General features: G+C 42.9%; 1 protein-coding gene and 1 long non-coding RNA gene across 2 annotated transcripts; both read left to right on the plus strand.

Annotated features, from left to right (window-relative positions):
- Positions 1-3,920: 3,920 nt before the first annotated feature.
- Positions 3,921-4,630, plus strand: LOC115249493 (uncharacterized). The gene is made up of 3 exons (XR_003888165.1): positions 3,921-4,094; positions 4,181-4,243; positions 4,614-4,630. It is a non-coding gene; the product is annotated as an uncharacterized lncRNA (long non-coding RNA).
- Positions 4,631-10,965: 6,335 nt separating this feature from the next.
- LOC115249492 (polymeric immunoglobulin receptor-like) lies at positions 10,966-13,484 on the plus strand. The gene is made up of 9 exons (XM_029834759.1): positions 10,966-11,080; positions 11,165-11,482; positions 11,565-11,864; positions 11,981-12,080; positions 12,652-12,749; positions 12,836-12,870; positions 13,085-13,141; positions 13,241-13,303; positions 13,401-13,484. The coding sequence occupies exons 1-9, from the start codon at positions 11,035-11,037 to the stop codon at positions 13,446-13,448; spliced, it is 1,065 nt and encodes a 354-aa protein (XP_029690619.1). The 5' UTR covers positions 10,966-11,034; the 3' UTR covers positions 13,449-13,484.
- The last annotated feature ends 5,243 nt before the right edge of the window (positions 13,485-18,727 follow it).

The following is an 18,727-nucleotide window of genomic DNA, read 5'->3' on the forward strand; positions in this document are numbered from 1 at the left end:
CACACAGCAGAGAACATCGCTGGAACTGCTCGAGAGATTTTAAGGGAATGGGCTCTTGAAGAGAAGGTGAGGTGCTTGGTGGCTGACGCAGCAGCAAATATGATGCTGCAGCAACTATTCTGCGGGTGCGGCATACTGTCTGCCTGGCTCACGCACTAAACGTAATTGTCAAAAAGGCCATGGATGCTGCTCCTGGGCTAGATAATATAAGATCAAAAACGAGGCGGATGATCACCTATTTTAAATCAAGCAACACCGCTAAAAAGAAGCTGCAGCAGATCCAGGTGCAAATGGGCCGTCCTGTCACAAAACTAATAATTGAAGTAGACACAAGATGGAATAGCACCTATGAGATGCTGCAGCGTCTTTATGAGCAGAGGGATGCAGCTGCCGCTGCTCTGACCACTCTGCCCACAGATTTGGACCTATTGACTGCAAATGACTTTGAGTGTGCATCTGAGTGTAGGAAGATACTGTCACCTTTCATGCTGCCACCGTAGAGCTCTCACATGAAAGAGGGTGTCGGGATCAAAAATAACACCCCTGATAAAAATGCTGAAGCATGCTTTGAGTGAGCTGATGGCACAGAACTCAAACATAAACCTCAATAGAATTATGAATGATAAACTCAGTGGAATAGAAACCACAAGCATCTTCTCTTTATCATCATCATTACTTGACCCAAGATTTTAAACACTCGGATTCCAAAGCCCTTCAAATGCCGAGTCAGCTGTTCACCGGTTAAAATCGGAGTGTGCGGCATTGTTGTGGAACGCACCCACCGAAGAGGACCCGCCGTCCACTTCAACAGCACAGCCAGAACCAGCTGCTTCTTCCCAAGGTACAAAAATTATAGAATTTGGATCAATAGATTTATTTGCATTGATTCCTGTACGGACTAAACTTTATGTAATGTTTTATTTTAAGTCATTGATCTGTAGAAGCTGTTGGACAGGGATGCTGAAGAAGCAAGAGCGTCCAGGAATGCCACCGCTGATGCCATAGTGGAGGTGTGCAGCGTTCCCATCTGTCAGCCCTTCCACTTGAACGATCACAGGACCCTCGGGTGTACTGGATGACAAACCAAAGCCCTATACCCAAACCTGTACCACCTGGCAAACCAGTACCTGCAACATCCAGCATCCTCTGTGCCCTGCGATAGGGTGTTTTCTCTAAAGCTGGGGGAAAATAGTTTCAAAAAAGAGAACCGCCTCAAAACCCTCGACTGTGGAGAAACTGTTGTTTTTAAATAAAAATGCATAAGCACACCAGTTCACCCAAGCACCTTAGGCCCATACACCCCACCTGTTCCTAAAATATTATAATAATAATAATAATAATAATAATAATAAAACATCAAAAGTGCACGCTTGCTGGGTCAGCGTGCACTTTGCATGGCTGCATGGCTGCAGTACAACCAATGCGCCAGCAGATGACCCCCGCGTTCGGAATGATTGAAGCTTCGAGTAATGAACCAATTTTCAACACAATGGTCCAAAAGGGTTCAAAGCCTCATTTGGACATCACTAGTCAAAAGCAGTCCGCGAAGGAAAAACACAAACGATAATCCGATGAACGGGTTCAAAAGGAATCCACGAAGGAAAACGTTTCACGATAGTCCAGGAGGGTTATAGCAGGGGTATTCCGAATCAGGACAAAACACGCCAACGCTGGCCAACCCTGAGAACAGTCCATAAATAGGTGGCTTGATTACTGATAGTCTGCAGGTGCACCAGTCCCCGGCACCACCTGAAGCCATGGCTCCACCACGCCCCCCGCAGGAGAAACCCTGCAAAGAAAAGTTCCCAGAAACTGGGAACCTGGCAATGAGGGTCGTCTGGCAGCCAACAAGAGAGGTACATGACATCACTTTCAATATTTTAGCAGGCTCACTTGGTAAGTTTGGTTTGCCTTTTCCTTCTCAGGTTGCAGATCCTCATCTGTGACTGCAGCCACATCACAGGTGAGGACATATTGTCATGTTGCAGCTTGTGTTGAAGCAGGGCGGCAGAAGATGGATTTATTTGAGCCTGGAGGTTCGTCCCTTGGTTGATATTTACCCTGAATAAAGGATGGAGTTTTGTGAGAGATATTAAAGAAATATTAAAATGACTAGGTAACTTAGTTCCTCATTTTGCATTTATTATTTTAATGTACATTAAAGAACTAATGGCCTGAAAATTGATTTTGATGTAAAGCATCTTTACATTAAATTAAACCTTTGCAAATAACATTTCATCTGCAAGATACAAAAAAACAACACAAATTGTTGTACAAGTCAGATAATATATTCATGGGTTTTTACAAACAATTCTCCAAACAATGGTTGCTGCTATTTCTTTAACAAGTATTTTCATAAAGAAGCAGGAAGTGGAAACTAATTAAATAGACGGCCGTGCCTTCCGTTGGCCTTATTGTGGTATGCTGCAGCGACTGGCTCTTCACCTCAGCATTTCTCTCCTCTCACTGGACTCCACAGGTCAGTCAATGGGTGGCTTTCTATTTACACTTGTTTGAATCTTTACTACAAGAGTCCAACTCATGCATTTGGTTCTCGTTGCAGGAGTTTACCAGCGTCACTACAGTCACTAGAGTGTCAGTGAAAGCTGGAGATTCCGTCTCAATTCCATGTCTGTACCACCCAAAATACACCAGCCATGTGAAATACTTGTGTCAAGGATATTCTTTCAGCTCCTGCTCATATGCAGTAAGATTTGGCAAACCACGCAGAGTTCAGGAAGGTTTTTGATCTCTGATGACAGAGAGAAAAAAAGTCTTATACTGTGACCATAAAAGATGTGAGAGAGGGAGACACAGATTTCTGGTGTGTTGTGGAGATTAATGAAGAGAAGTGATGATGGAACATATTTCCAAGTGTCAGTCACAAGAGGTAAGAAACGAACGTTTTATCATCTAGTCAACCAGGCTTTAGGTTGGATACTGTTTACTGGATGAATTTGCTTCTCTCTAAGATGTTTCCAGTCTCTATGTGGATCATCAGAGAGGTAACTGGATTTATTGGAGGACAACAACCATCAAATGTTACTATCAGAACTCTGGACAAGCTAAATGGTGCCGGGTGGGTGGCCCCTGTGTGACACAGTCACAGGGATCAATAGATGGAACCACAGTATTCATTAATGAGACACCTCCCAGCGTCTTCACAGTGACTATGAGCGGACTGAAGATGGAGGACAGTGGTTGGGTACTGGTGCAGCAGAGGAGATCTACAGAGTGCCGGTGCAGATAATTGTCAGAGAGAAACCGTCCAACCAGTAAGTTCTGTCTGTCAGTTATACCACAATTGGTGAATGATGTCATATTAAATCCAACAGTATTCAACATATTGTCTCTTTTACTCTGTCTTACTGTTTTGTCCCTAATGTAGCTGCTCAGCCTGAGACTTTGACTAGTCTTGAACTTGTCTCTCCGTCGACCACAAATGAAGCAGAGAAACCGTCGACCACAGATGAAACAGAGAAACCGTCGACCACAGATGAAGATGCTTCCAACAGGTCAGCAGCTCTGCATTAGACTGCAGCCTAAATTTATACTAGAAACTGTCACCTTTAGGTCCAACAACAGATCCTGCAGCTGCTGCTGAATAGAACCAACAGATATAAAAGAATTTTAGATTGTCCTGTTAATGTCTATGTTTCATGTGTATTTCTGCTGCAGTCTTTCAGGTGTCGTCATGACTGTCATCATCTCGTTGTACTTGTTCATCGTCATGGTATGTTTGTCCTCATTGATCTGGTTCTGCATAAAAAGACAAAGTGAGTCTTGGTTAATCACAGTCAAAGCAAATTTTATAAAATAAATGTTCATTCAGAATCACCAGACTTTCTAATCTGACTTGTAGAGCAGATCCAGGAGGAACCACAGCTGAGATGTTGGTAAGATTAAACTAGTGTGCAGCAGTTAGGCCCAGGACAGAGTTTACAGATGGAACATGTGGAAATGTTGACTTGTTTTGAAAATTAAAGTGATAAGATAAAAGATTTCATTTTTCAAATGTAAAACAGGACATGGCTTGTCCTGAAGATGAAGTGATTTACAGTAAGATGAAGACAAAACCAGAATCTTCGCATCGGGTAACTGCATCTGCTGCATTTATAAAAATGCATAATTTTATTGTAATTATAAAAATCAAGATTTTTTTTTCTGCTTTCTCTCTCAGCCATTGTGTTCTGAAAATGAAGTCACCTATAGTTCCGTGAGAATTCCAGAGCAGAGACCCAAGGTAAACACCACCACTTCCACTCATCAAGTCAACAAAACATGAAAAGAATGAGAGAGGACAGAATCTGTCTTAGCCTCATGCAACATACACCAAATAATTCTGAGCATGGGGCAGATCTGCAATCATTCCTCTGCTTCAAATAGCAAAAAAGATCTAAAATCTCATCTCCTCATGTCGGGCGGTTAGAGAGAGGGCAGTGTAAAGGAGACAGGGCTGTGGGTTATTATACAGTTAATATCCAGGTCAATCTTCTTCTGATAATAACCTAACGGGTTTAAACGTCTGGTTTTAATATTCTGAAAATCAAGTAACATCAATGAAATATTGCAACAGTGACACGGCTCACGACTCTTCCTGCTTCCATCTTCAGCCAATGTGTTCTGAGAATGAAGTCACCTATAGTTCTGTGAAGATTCCAGGACAGAAAGGAGACCCAAGGTAAACACCAACACTTCCACTTATTACTGATTTTTTTTCACTTTCTTGAATACTTAAGTGCCAAAAATGATTTTGTGTGGTGTGTGTGCTTGTGTGTGTGTCTTTTAACAGGAGACTACTGACATATACAGCAAATTGGCTAATAGCCGCAAACTGTAGAGGTTGTCGCTGGTTATTTCAGGATGCAATGTCACAATGGTTTGAAGGAAACTTTTTTCACTGTGTTGCCTTTGACAGTCTAAAACTTGTCAAATTAGTGAGTTAACAAGTCCAGAATGGTGTTTTTTGCAATGACAGGGTGAGGTAATAACACCGCGCCAGGAGACAAAGGCACGCAATTAGTGGATAAGGGATGGTGGTTATGTGGACACAATGCGTATGCAGACCTACCAGCAAACTGGTCAGGAGTGTGTGCTCCAGTACATCTCAATGATCACACAGTCATAATTTATGCTGCTAATGCTAGATCCGCACCACAGTTGCGCCCCCAGGGAGGAGTTTGTGCAATGGTAGGAGATTACTGTTGTACGTTCATCCCAGAGAATGATGCGGACGGTCATTTGATAGATAGCGCATTGAAAAATTTTAACTAAGCTACAGAAAGCTATGATTGACGATGGTAGTCCTCCACCAGACTGGCTTACAGAAATGCTGTCAAGGGGGAGGGAACTGTTGTTCAAGATAGGAATGATAGGGATAGTGCTGCTAGTATTAGCCATACTACTACTCTGAATGTAAGAAATGTGTTTCTAGGAAAATGATGTAATACATTGAAATTTCATGAAATGAAAAGATGTAATACTGACGATGAGAATCTAGACGTATTTAACGATAAACAGGAGGGAAATGTGAGAAGAATTATTGTTGTTATCGTTTAAATGCTATAGTGAGTAGATTTAGAGTGTTTAAGGAATGTTTAAGAAAAGGAATGTATAAGTGTTTGAACCAAGTATTGAAGCTGTTAGGTACCCAGCACTGAGAGGGTACCGTGTTCAAGGGCAAAAGGAAGTTGTAAAGATAGGAAGAGAAGGAATCGTGAGGTCAGGTTGACATGATCTTGTGTGCACCAAATAAAAGAGGTGATCGAGCAGCAGACGAACGGAGTTGAGAGAGGAAGCTTGAACTGCTCGTCAGCTCTCCCTTGCAAGGAACTCTTGTTGTTTGCGTGGTTGATCTGAGTCTGGTGAACGAACAGCGCGGGTGAAACACTCATGAAACCAGCTGCCTTAAAGATGCCGAATCTGATACTCGGAACAGCGGGCCGAAGGTAATTATCCCAAATTCCTCTTTCAAATGACACCATCAGCGAGAGAATAGACGGCACGAGTAAAGACATCTTGGCTCAAGTAGTCGCAGATCTGATTTCAAACCCGGCAAAATTCAGGCTTCAACTCGATGAGACCACAGACGTTTCTATTCTAAGGTTGCTGTTTTTGTGCGCTATGTGAAAGACGACATGATAAAATAAGATTTTTTATTTTGTAAGCCTCTTACAACAACAACTAAGGCAGCCGATGTGAAGAAGCTTGTCGATAACTTCAGAGATGACAATCTTTCATGGGATATGGTTTCTGCAGGTTATACTGACAGAGCTCCAGTCATGCTGGGAAGAAAGTCTGGTTTTGGTGCGCGAGTAAAAGTCGATGCACCACACATCATTGTCACACATTGTATTCTGCACAGGCATGCGTTGGCCACAAAAACCTCGCCTCCAAAACTGACAGATGTGTTCAAAACTGTGGTGCAATGTGTGAACTATGTGCGAAATAGTGGCACCACATCTTCAGTGAGCTGTGTAAAGAAATGGGCTGTGAATCTGAGGTACTTCCTGCACCGTTCTAATGTTCGGTGGTTATCTCAGGGACAGGTGCTGAATCGTGTTGTTGCCATGCGTGTGGAATTAGCCTGTTTTTTGCAAGAACACCAACATTGTCATGCAGATTGCTTCAATCATTCTGAGTTCATTCTCATTTTAGCATACATGGCTGATATATTCGCAGCTCTCAATCAGAGGATGCAGGGTGGTGGAGTCAACATCATGGAAGCGGAAGAAAACCTGAAAGCTTTAAAAATAAATATATATATAGCTTCCGTCATGGAAACCACGATCAGAAAACTACTGTATAACTTTGCAAACTTTCCCCTTCCGGATGACTGTGTAAGTAAAGGTGTGAAATGGGGTGTGAGAAGTCTAAAACCATTTCACCCCTTCCATCAGGTGTCACAATACACAAAATGTATGTTTTATTGATTTATTTACCTGCAGCCGTTCATTTCATATGAACATATACATTAGACATGAACCTGATTCATCTTCTGTTCCAGATCAGGGCTCTTGGCTCTGTTTCTACCTCAGTCTCACAGTATAAACAAACACTTGCCATAGAATCTCCTATTTGATGATCAGACCATGTTTTCCCATATAGGAATATTTGATCCTGAAAATGTTCTTCCCACATTTTTATTACGATCAGCCCATTATTGAAGGCATCGCCTGTCTGGAGAACTGTGGCCGTCCGCTTCTGGAAGGTGTCTGGCGCCTTCTAGAGGACAATTGGTATCGCTGTGAAGGAGAAAGGTCCCACATGTTTGGCCCAACAAAATTCTTCTAGTTCCACCTGACAGTTTTCATCACAGAAATCCAAGTTTTAAAAGCAAGTTTTGCTTTTTCTCTCAATTTCTTCGGGCATGAGGTGTTACGAGCGGTTGTATCAGGACCCGAAAGCAGGCAGGACACAGTGGCGTTTCGTCTTCCGAGAAGCTTTATTTAAGTTCACAGAAAGTTATGCAACTCAAAAGGCGTGGAGACCACGACTCAGTTCTTAATCCAAACAGGAAATGAAAACTTACGACAAAAAATCCCGAGCGGGGTCAAAAGTAGTAATGTTCCCTCTGACACGGGGCTTCGAACCACGCCCCAAAACTCGGTAGAGTTTTTTTCTGAAGCACTGCTCGGGAGCTCGCTTCAAATCACGTGACTGATGACGTTTGAACCACTTCACTGCTTCATTCGGCCTGAATCAGCTGACTGGTTCGGTTCAATGGGCGGGTCTCAGTTGTGTTTAAAAATGGATGAAACAGCGCAATACGTTGCCGATCCGGTCAATACCTTTTTTGGATTGATTTGATTAGCGTTCGTATTGCTTTCGGTTTGCTTTCTTATTGCTTTGCAATGGAACCAACCAGGAAGAGATCTCAAGTCTGGGACCACTTTGAAATGGTGCCGCCGAACAAGGTAGGTGTTACAAACGTATTTTTCAACTCTTATTCACACAGTTACAAATAATAAACCACACACACATCACATTTTAATTTGCAGGTGAAGTGTTTGCTTTGTTCCCGACATCTGGCGTATAATAATAACACGTCATCAATGATGAGGCATTACCGAGCCAAACATGAGAATGAAGCTGGTGGTGCTGCTGTGATGACGTTTTCCACCAGGTGAGTGGGTGCTGTTCCAGGCAATATTAAGAGTAACTTTTAAACTTTACTGCGCAGGTTTGGGTGTATATAATTAGTTAATTAACTAAATTAATCTTGTTCTGCTAACGTCCATATTTTATGTAGCAGGAAGCAGGAGTTTGATGACGCTCTAGTGGATTTCATAGTGAAAGATTCCCAGCCTTTCACTGTGGTGTCTGATCCTGTCTTCCGTGCTCTGGTGGCTAAACTGGATCCCACATACACCCTTCCATCAAGGCAGGGAGTTAAAGCCATGGTGGAGAGGAGGTATGTGGAAGAAAAGGAGAAGGCCAAGGCAGCCCTGCAGAATGTTGACAGTGTCAGCTTGACCGCAGATATGTGGACTTCCATCAACATGGATGCGTATCTCGCTGTCACCTATCATGCTATTCATGCAGGTGAACTCTCCACCACCCTGTTGGGAGTTCGGCCTTTTCCTATCAGTCACACAGCAGAGAACATCGCTGGAACTGCTCGAGAGATTTTAAGGGAATGGGCTCTTGAAGAGAAGGTGAGGTGCTTGGTGGCTGACGCAGCAGCAAATATGATGCTGCAGCAACTATTCTGCGGGTGCGGCATACTGTCTGCCTGGCTCACGCACTAAATGTAATTGTCAAAAAGGCCATGGATGCTACTCCTGGGCTAGATAATATAAGATCAAAAACGAGGCAGATGATCACCTATTTTAAATCAAGCAACACCACTAAAGAGAAGCTGCAGCAGATCCAGGTGCAAATGGGCCCGTCCTGTCACAAAACTAATAATTGAAGTAGACACAAGATGGAATAGCACCTATGAGATGCTGCAGCGTCTTTATGAGCAGAGGGATGCAGCTGCCGCTGCTCTGACCACTCTGCCCACAGATTTGGACCTATTGACTGCAAATGACTTTGAGTGTGCATCTGAGTGTAGGAAGATACTGTCACCTTTTCATGCTGCCACCGTAGAGCTCTCACATGAAAAGAGGGTGTCGGGATCAAAAATAACACCCCTGATAAAAATGCTGAAGCATGCTTTGAGTGAGCTGATGGCACAGAACTCAAACATAAACCTCAATAGAATTATGAATGATAAACTCAGTGGAATAGAAACCACAAGCATCTTCTCTTTATCATCATTACTTGACCCAAGATTTTAAACACTCGGATTCCAAAGCCCTTCAAATGCCGAGTCAGCTGTACACCGGTTAAAATCGGAGTGTGCGGCATTGTTGCGGAACGCACCCACCGAAGAGGACCCGCCGTCCACTTCAACAGCACAGCCAGAACCAGCTGCTTCTTCCCAAGGTACAAAAATTATAGAATTTGGATCAATAGATTTATTTGCATTGATTCATGTACGGACTAAACTTTAATGTTTTATTTTAAGTCATTGATCTGTAGAAGCTGTTGGACAGGGATGCTGAAGAAGCAAGAGCGTCCAGGAATGCCACCGCTGATGCCATAGTGGAGGTGCAGCGTTCCATCTGTCAGCCCTTCCACTTGAACGATCACAGGACCCTCTGGTGTACTGGACGACAAACAAAGCCCTATACCCAAACCTGTACCACCTGGCAAACCAGTACCTCGCAACACCAGCATCCTCTGTGCCCTGCGAGAGGGTGTTTTCTAAAGCTGGGGAAATAGTTTCAAAAAAGAGAAACCGCCTCAAACCCTCGACTGTGGAGAAACTGTTGTTTTTAAATAAAATGCATAAGCACACCAGTTCACCCAAGCACCTTAGGCCCATACCCCCCACCTGTTCCTAAAATATTATAATAATAATACCCAGCAAGCGTGCACTTTGCATGGCTGCAGTACAACCAATGCGCCAGCAGATGACCCCCGCGTTCGGAATGATTGAAGCTTCGAGTAATGAACCAATTTTCAACACAATGGTCCAAAAGGGTTCAAAGCCTCATTTGGACATCACTAGTCAAAAGCAGTCCGCGAAGGAAAAACACAAACGATAATCCGATGAACGGGTTCAAAAGGAATCCACGAAGGAAAACATTTCACGATAGTCCAGGAGGGTATAGCCGGGGTATTCCGAATCAGACAAAACACGCCAACGCTGGCCAACCCTGAGAACAGTCCATAAATAGGTGGCTTGATTACTGATAGTCTGCAGGTGCACCAGTCCCCGGCACCACCTGAAGCCATGGCTCCACCACGCCCCCCGCAGGAGAAACCCTGCAAAGAAAAGTTCCCAGAAACTGGGAACCTGGCATGAGGGTCGTCTGGCAGCAACAAGAGAGGTACATGACATCACTTTCAATATTTTAGCAGGCTCACTTGGTAAGTTTGGTTTGCCTTTTCCTTCTCAGGTTGCAGATCCTCATCTGTGACTGCAGCCACGTCACAAGTGAGGACATATTGTCATGTTGCAGCTTGTTGTTGAAGCAGGGCGGCAGAAGATGGATTTATTTGACGTGGCTGTTTGCAACAGTTCTTCTGGCTTTTCTGGGCCTCCATGGATGGTGTGGAGGGGTCTTAATATGGATGAGATAATGCTCAGTTACATTCAGAGCATCTGCATCAGCCTGGAGGTTCGTACCTTGGTTGATATTTACCCTGAATAAAGGATGGAGTTTTGTCACAGAGGTGAGACTGATATTAATAGAAATATGCACATTAAAGAACTAATGGCCTGAAAATTGATTTTGATGTAAAGCATCTTTACATTAAATTAAACCTTTGCAAATAACATTTCATCTGCAAGATACAAAAAAACAACACAAAATTGTTGTACAAGTCAGATAATATATTCATGGGTTTTTACAAAACAATTCTCCAAACAATGGTGCTGCTATTTCTTTAACACATGTATTTTCATAAAAGCAGGAAGTGGAAACTCATTAAATAGTCGGCCATGCCTTCCGTTGGCCTTATTGTGGTTGCTGCAGCGACATGGCTCTTCACCTCAGCATTTCTCTCCTCCTCACTGGACTCACAGGTCAGTCACTGGGTGGCTTTCTATTTACACTTGTTTGAATCTTTACTACAAGATGTCCAACTCATGCATTTGGTCTCGTTGCAGGAGTTTACAGCGTCACTACAGTCACTAGAGTGTCAGTGAAAGCTGGAGATTCCGTCTCAATTCCATGTCTGTACCACCCAAAATACACCAGCCATGTGAAATACTTGTGTCAAGGATATTCTTTCATCTCCTGCTCATGTGCAGTTAAGACAAACCAGCAGAGTTCAGGAAGGTTTTTGATCTCTGATGACAGAGAGAAAAAAGTCTTTACTGTGACCATAAAAGATGTGAGAGAGGGAGACACAGATTTCTGGTGTGTTGTGGAGATTAATGAAGGAAGTGATGATGGAACATATTTCCAAGTGTCAGTCACAAGAGGTAAGAAACGAACGTTTTTATCATCTTAGTCAACCAGCTTTAGGTTGGATACTGTTTACTGGTGAATTTGCTTCTCTCTAAGATGTTTCCAGTCTCTATGTGGATCATCAGGAGGTAACTGGATTTATTGGAGGACAAACAACCATCAAATGTTACTATCAGAACTCTGGACAAGCTAAATGGTGCCGGGTGGGTGGCCCCTGTGTGACACAGTCACAGGGATCAATAGATGGAACCACAGTATTCATTAATGAGACACCTCCCAGCGTCTTCACAGTGACTATGAGCGGACTGAAGATGGAGGACAGTGGTTGGTACTGGTGTAGCAGAGGAGATCTACAGATGCCGGTGCAGATAATTGTCAGAGAGAAACCGTCCACCAGTAAGTTCTGTCTGTCAGTTATTACCACAATTTGGTGAATGATGTCATCTTAAATCCAACAGATATTCAACATATTGTCTCTTTTACTCTGTCTTACTGTTTTGTCCTAAATGTAGCTGCTCAGCCAGAGACTTGTACTAGTCCTGAACTTGTCTCTCCGTCGACCACAAATGAAGCAGAGAAACCGTCGACCACAGATGAAGATGCTCCCAACAGGTGTGAGGGTGAAGTTTTGATCACCCGCGCTGTTCGTTCACCAGACTCAGATCAACCACGCAAACAACAGGAGTGCCTTGCAAGGGAGAGTCGAGCAGCAGTTCAAGCTTCCTCTGTCAACTCCGTTCATCTGCTGCTCGCTCACCTCTTTTATTGGTGCAAACAGAATGGGTGTCTAAACAGGATCTCGTAACTCATTGTCTTCTGACATCTTCGCAAACTTCTTTAATCTTGACCAACAGGATACATGTGGGTGCTGGGCTTGGTTGTCAGCAACTTCAGCACCTTTACGAAACACCCTCATGTTCTTCTTTTCTTATCAACATTCCTCAAACAATCAAAATCTACATACAATAGTATTTAAAGATAATACTAATAACAACAATAACAATAATTCTTCTCACACAGGTCAGCAGCTCTGCATTAGAGTGCAGCCTACATTTATACTAGAAACTGTCACCTTTAGGTCCAACAACAGATCCTGCAGCTCCTGCTGAATAGAACCAACAGATATAAAAGAATTTTAGATTGTCCTGTTAATGTCTTTGTTTTATGTGTATTTCTGCTGCAGCCTTTCAGGTGTCGTCATGACTGTCATCATCTCGTTGTCCTTGTTCATCGTCATGGTATGTTTGTCCTCATTGATCTGGTTCTGCATAAAAAGACAAAGTAAGTCTTGGTTAATCACAGTCAAAGCAAATTTTATTAAATAAATGTTCATTCAGAATAACCAGACTTTCTAATCTGACTTGTAGAGCAGATCCAGGAGGAACCATCAGCTGAGATGTTGGTAAGATTAAACTAGTGTGCAGCAGTTAGGCCCAGGACAAAGTTTACAGATGGAACATGTGGAAATGTTGACTTCTTTCAAAAAAACTATAGTGAAGACAGAAGAATCTGCCTTAGCCTCATTACACAGATGCAGTTTTGTGATTGTTCTGGTAAAAATAAAAGCTTTTATTATTCAAATGTAAAACAGATCATGGTTTGTCCTTTTAACACAGGGTGAAGATACAGTGATTTACACCAATATGAGAGGAAAACGAAAACCTCCAGTGAAGGTAAAATAACATCAACATCAACAACAATAACAACAACAACAACAAAAATAATAATAATTTAAAGTAATTTGTCATGACTCTTTCTCTTCCCTCATGCAGCCATTGAAACCTGAGGGCACCAAACATTCTGTGAGTTTTCCAAAAAGAGGATGCAGACGAACGGTAAATATCAAAACTTCCAACCATCATATCACCACTTTGTGGCTGTTATTTAACCTTCCATCCTAAATCTGCCCTCGTGTGTGTTTTGTTTTCACAGGATCCCACTAACTTATACACCAATATTTCTCATCATCACACATCCTAGAATTTGTCACCTCTGCTGGGTTCTTGCTTATTCAGGAGAATTATAATTTTTACTTCTGCAGAGTTCCTGGTTATATTTCTATTTTCATGTTATTTTATATGTTTATTACCACAGAAATATCAACTCAAATAAACCCATTTTTCATGGAGAACACTGATTTTCCAGGAGTGGACTCATATATTGTTGACATGTTTCTGCCATATTAAATAACGTTACACATGTTGGAGGTGAAGCTTTGTTTGCAGTGGAAGATAAAATTCAACATCATCTTTTTTCTTTAGTCACAAGCTTTGAAGAAGCTCTCAGAAATGTGGAAGTCTTAAAAAAGCCCAAGAGAAGTAGGACAAAAAGCAGAATTTCATTTTTTTATTTTATTTCTTTTTTATTGAGCATCAACAACATGGAACCACAGAAATATCGACTCAAATAAACCCATTTTTCATGGAGAACACTGATTTTCCAGGAGTGGACTCATATATCAAAAGCAGGGTTTCATTATTTATTTTTTTTATTTTTTTTATTGAGCATCAACAACATGGAACATGTACCGAAAGGTCACTATGCACATTTTTTGTATTTAAGCCCCCCACATAATAATTAAAGGGAAAACTCAAAGAGAAGAAAGAGGGGGTAAAAGAAAATATTAATTCAGGTTATGATCCTGTGTCTGGTCTGTGGTTTGGGTTTTTTGTGCTCTATGTTTCCACTAGGGGGGAAGTAAGTGACCCATCTGTTGTGCTGGCTGCCTCCACACCTGCAGCTAATCTGGTCATTTGGCCTTTTCAGCATCCAGCACAGCTGCCCGGTGTCAGATCATTTTGTCTGTACTGGTATTAAACTGAGTGTTTCTTTGATGGACTATTGGGGTTTTTTGCATTTGACTGTGTCATTCCTTTTGTTTTAGGTCACTACTGTTCCAATGAGCACTTCCTTGGGTTTGGCTCAACACTTCCTTCACTGCGGTCACCATTTATAGAGCGCACTGTGTAAATATTTTCTAAATAACCTGTAGATCACCAAAGTGGCCTTTTTGTCTGTCTTCTTGGGTCCCACTTGAGTTTTTTCAGAACTTAACATATAATTTCTTATATAATTTTAATAGCAGACCATATACCCCAGTGGCACACCAGATTGAATCTGTTCACTAAAGAAGACATCGTTCACATAGATTTAATAACCATCACAAAGACATATGTAAGATGACTCCCAAATGATACCTAAGTGAGCAAAGCTTGAAGGGTTCCTAAGGATGTCAACACTGGATCCCAGACAGAAAACAATTTGTCCCTGCAGTCCCTGAGAGTACATCCTATTTTCTCTAATTGTATGAATTGTGCAAGGTTGCTGAACCACATAGACACTTTGGGTGGATTTTTTATTTCCAATGCAATAACAATCTTCTACGTGCAAGCAGCATCATAAAAGCTATAATGGTCTTAGAACTTTTCCTTAATGTCTCATGTCTTTTGTCTACAATACCAAATATGGCCACAGTTGGACTGGGCTGAAGATCAATATTCAATGCTTCTGATAAAATTTTAAAAATGCTAGACCAATAGGTTGCCAAAGCCAAAACATATGTGTTAAATCAGCAAGAGTGTTTCTACACGTGTTGCAGTTTGCATCTGAAATATTCTAGCCAATCTTGCTTTAGAATAGTGGATGTGATGAAGACTCTTGAATTGTATAATGCTTAGTTTGGCACAGGAGGTGCTATCATTTACTCTAAGGCAGGGGTCGGCAAATCCAGTCCTCGAGGGCCAGGTTCAAGCCAGACTTTCTGTCCTACAGGAAAATACTTTCATGGATTCACACTTTTCAGCCTTCATGGATTGGACTTGCCCATCAGAGGAGGTCAAATCCATTCCTCGAGGGTTGAATTCAAGCTGGGATTTGCATCCTACCAGGCAGGAAATGCTTTCACCAAGTAAATGAAACCCCAGGTGAAAGTGTTTACCTGTAGGACTGAAAGTCTGGCTTGGATCCGGAACTCGATGCCCACCGCTGCAAGGAGTGCCCTCTCCCACAGATCCTCCTCCAAATTTTCCCCTAGTTCATCCACCCAATCTGCTCTGATTTTTGATAATGATGTGTTTTTAAAAGAGGTTATATGATTGCTAATTCTTGAGATAAGAGATTTAGAGTTAAATAGTGATTTTACAAGATCATCTAATCCAGAAGGTAATGTTATGAATTGAAAGTTGGGATCCTGACGTTGATGAAATTGATGGACTTGAGAATACAGGAATAGGCTCGACCGCAAAGTTCCATTTTTATGAATCTCTTTTTCATTTATTGTTGCTCTCTTGGTGACGTGGCCCTTCTGGGTGACAGGCCAGACAGCTTTGGTGGTCCTGAGGGTGTTAAGGGGGTCCACTTTGGTGGCCTCAGGATGGGGTCTCTGTATTTTGCAGATGATGTGGTTCTGCTGGCGCCACCAGCCTGTGGATTTCAGCTCTCAGTGGAGCGGTTTCAAGGCAAAGTGTGAAGCAGCAGGAATGAGAATCAGCACCTCTAAATCTGAGACCATGGCCCTCAGCCATAAGGCTGGAGTGTCTCGTCTGGGGCGGGGTGAGATCCTTTCACAGGGTGAGAGCTCGGTCATCAGGGTGGGGGGGTCGCTATAGAGCCACTGCCCATCAGATCAAGAGGACCCAGATGAGGTGACTCTGGCATCTGGTTAGGATGCCTCCTGGGCCCCTCCCTGGTGAGGTTTTCCTGCTACGTCCCACTAGCTCGAGACTCAGGGATGAACCAGAAAAGCTGGAGGGTCAATCCCAGCTGGCCTGGGAGGAGCGAGAGATCCTACCACTGAAGATGTGTGAGGTAGCCCATGGAGCAGAACATGGGGCCTCTGCATAGGCTACAGCCCCCATGGCCTGACTCCGGATAAGCGGATGGATGGATGGATGGATGGATGGATGGATGGATGGATGGATGGATGGATGGAGGGGCAGGTGATTATTCAGCAGCCTGAACATGCTTTATTCTCACTTCTCCCCAATCATCCCCCTCCAGCTCCTCACACACTTGCTTCCTTCACGTCCTCCTTCCCTTCCAACGTGCAGAACTCGTCACCCGTGCACTCCAACTACGTAACAGCTGTTACAATAATGATGATAATACGAAGATGGTTTCCACAGGTGCTGGTTTAACCTCTGTGACTGAGTCACAACTTCATGGGCCTCCTGAAGCTCTAAACCAGTGGTTCTTAACCTGGGTTTGATCGAACTCTGGTCTTGCACCGGCAAAACTAAAGGAGCATTTCTTGAAGCTGCATGCAGATGGGGAAGACAGGAACACAACACTTGCTGAATTCAAGGTGAAGAGAGCCAGATTCGATGAAAAGGCCACTCTGCCTTCTTTTGGATTTGTACCCATTGACAAACCGATCCTCACAGCATCGTACGAAGGTGCTTACCTGATCACAAAGCAGGGCAAGCCACACACCACCGGTGAAACACTCATGAAACCAGCTGCCTTAAAGATGCCGAATCTGATACTCGGAACAGCGGCCGAAGGTAAATTATCCCAAATTCCTCTTTCAAATGACACCATCAGCGAGAGAATAGAGGGCACGAGTAAAGACATCTTGGCTCAAGTAGTCGCAGATCTGATTTCAAACCCGGCAAAATTCAGGCTTCAACTTGATGAGACCACAGACGTTCCTAATCTAAGCCAGCTTGCTGTTTTTGTGCGCTATGTGAAAGACAACATGATAAAAGAAGATTTTTTTATTTTGTAAGCCTCTTACAACAACAACTAAGGCAGCCGATGTGAAGAAGCTTGTAGATAACTTCTTCAGAGATGACAATCTTTCATGGGATATGGTTTCTGCAGGTTGTACGGACAGAGCTCCAGTCATGCTGGGAAGAAAGTCTGGTTTTGGTGCGCGAGTAAAAGTCGATGCACCACACATCATTGTCACGCATTGTATTCTGCACAGGCATGCGTTGGCCACAAAAACCTCGCCTCCAAAACTGACAGAAGTGTTCAAAACTGTGGTGCAATGTGTGAACTATGTGCGAAATAGTGGCGCCGCATCTTCAGTGAGCTGTGTAAAGAAATGGGCTGTGAATCTGAGGTACTTCTGCACCGTTCTAATGTTCGGTGGTTATCTCAGGGACAGGTGCTGAATCGTGTTGTTGCCATGCGTGTGGAATTAGCCCTGTTTTTGCAAGAACACCAACATTGTCATGCAGATTGCTTCAATAATTCTGAGTTCATTCTTATTTTAGCATACATGGCTGATATATTCGCAGCTCTCAATCAGAGGATGCAGGGTGGTGGAGTCAACATCATTGAAGCGGAAGAAAACCTGAAAGCTTTAAAAAATATATATATATAACTTCCGTCATGGAAACCACGAACAGAAAACTATAACTTCGCAACATTTCCCCTTCCGGATGACTGTAAGTAAAGGTGTGAAATGAGGTGTGAGAAGTCTAAACCATTTCACCCCTTCCATCAGGTGTCACAATACACAAAATGTATGTTTTTATTGATTTATTTACCTGCAGCCGTTCATTTCATGTTAACATATACATTAGACATGAACCTGATTCATCTTCTTGTTCCAGATCAGGGCTCTTGGCTCTGTTTCTACCTCAGTCTCACAGTATAACAAACACTTGTCATAGAATCTCCTATTTGATGATCAGACCATGTTTTCCCATATAGGAATATTTGATCCTGAAAATGTTCTTCCCACGTTTTCATTACGATCAGCACATTATTGAAGGCGTCGCCTGTCTGGAGAACTGTGGCCGTCCGCTTCTGGAAGGTGTCTGGCGCCTTCTAGAGAACAATTGGTATCGCTGTAAAGGAGAAAGGTCCCACATGTTTGGCCCAACAAAATTCTTCTAGTTCCACCTGACAGTTTTCATCACAGAAATCCAAGTTTTAAAAGCAGTTTTGCTTTTTCTCTCAATTTCTTCGGGCATGAGGGTCGTCTGGCAGCAACAAGAGAGGTACATGACATCACTTTCAATATTTTAGCAGGCTCACTTGGTAAGTTTGGTTTGCCTTTTCCTTCTCAGGTTGCAGATCCTCATCTGTGACTGCAGCCACGTCACAGGTGAGGACATATTGTCATGTTGCAGCTTGCTGTTGAAGCAGGGCGGCAGAAGATGGATTTATTTGACGTGGCTGTTTGCAACAGTTCTTCTGGCTTTTCTGGGCCTCCATGGATGGTGTGGAGGGGTCTTAATATGGATGAGATAATGCTCAGTTACATTCAGAGCATCTGCATCAGCCTGGAGGTCCGTACCTTGGTTGAT

This window comes from Takifugu rubripes, chromosome 4 (genome assembly GCF_901000725.2).
Source record: "Takifugu rubripes chromosome 4, fTakRub1.2, whole genome shotgun sequence".
NCBI classification, from domain to species: domain Eukaryota; kingdom Metazoa; phylum Chordata; class Actinopteri; order Tetraodontiformes; family Tetraodontidae; genus Takifugu; species Takifugu rubripes.

Coding starts and splice junctions, on each gene's coding strand:
- LOC115249492 (XM_029834759.1), top strand. CDS start 11,035: ATGGCTCTTCACCTCAGCATTTCTCTCCTCCTCACTGGACTCACAG. Junction 12,750..12,835: donor GTTCTGCATAAAAAGACAAA/GTAAGTCTTGGT, acceptor TCTGACTTGTAG/AGCAGATCCAGGAGGAACCA. Junction 13,304..13,400: donor AAAGAGGATGCAGACGAACG/GTAAATATCAAA, acceptor TTGTTTTCACAG/GATCCCACTAACTTATACAC.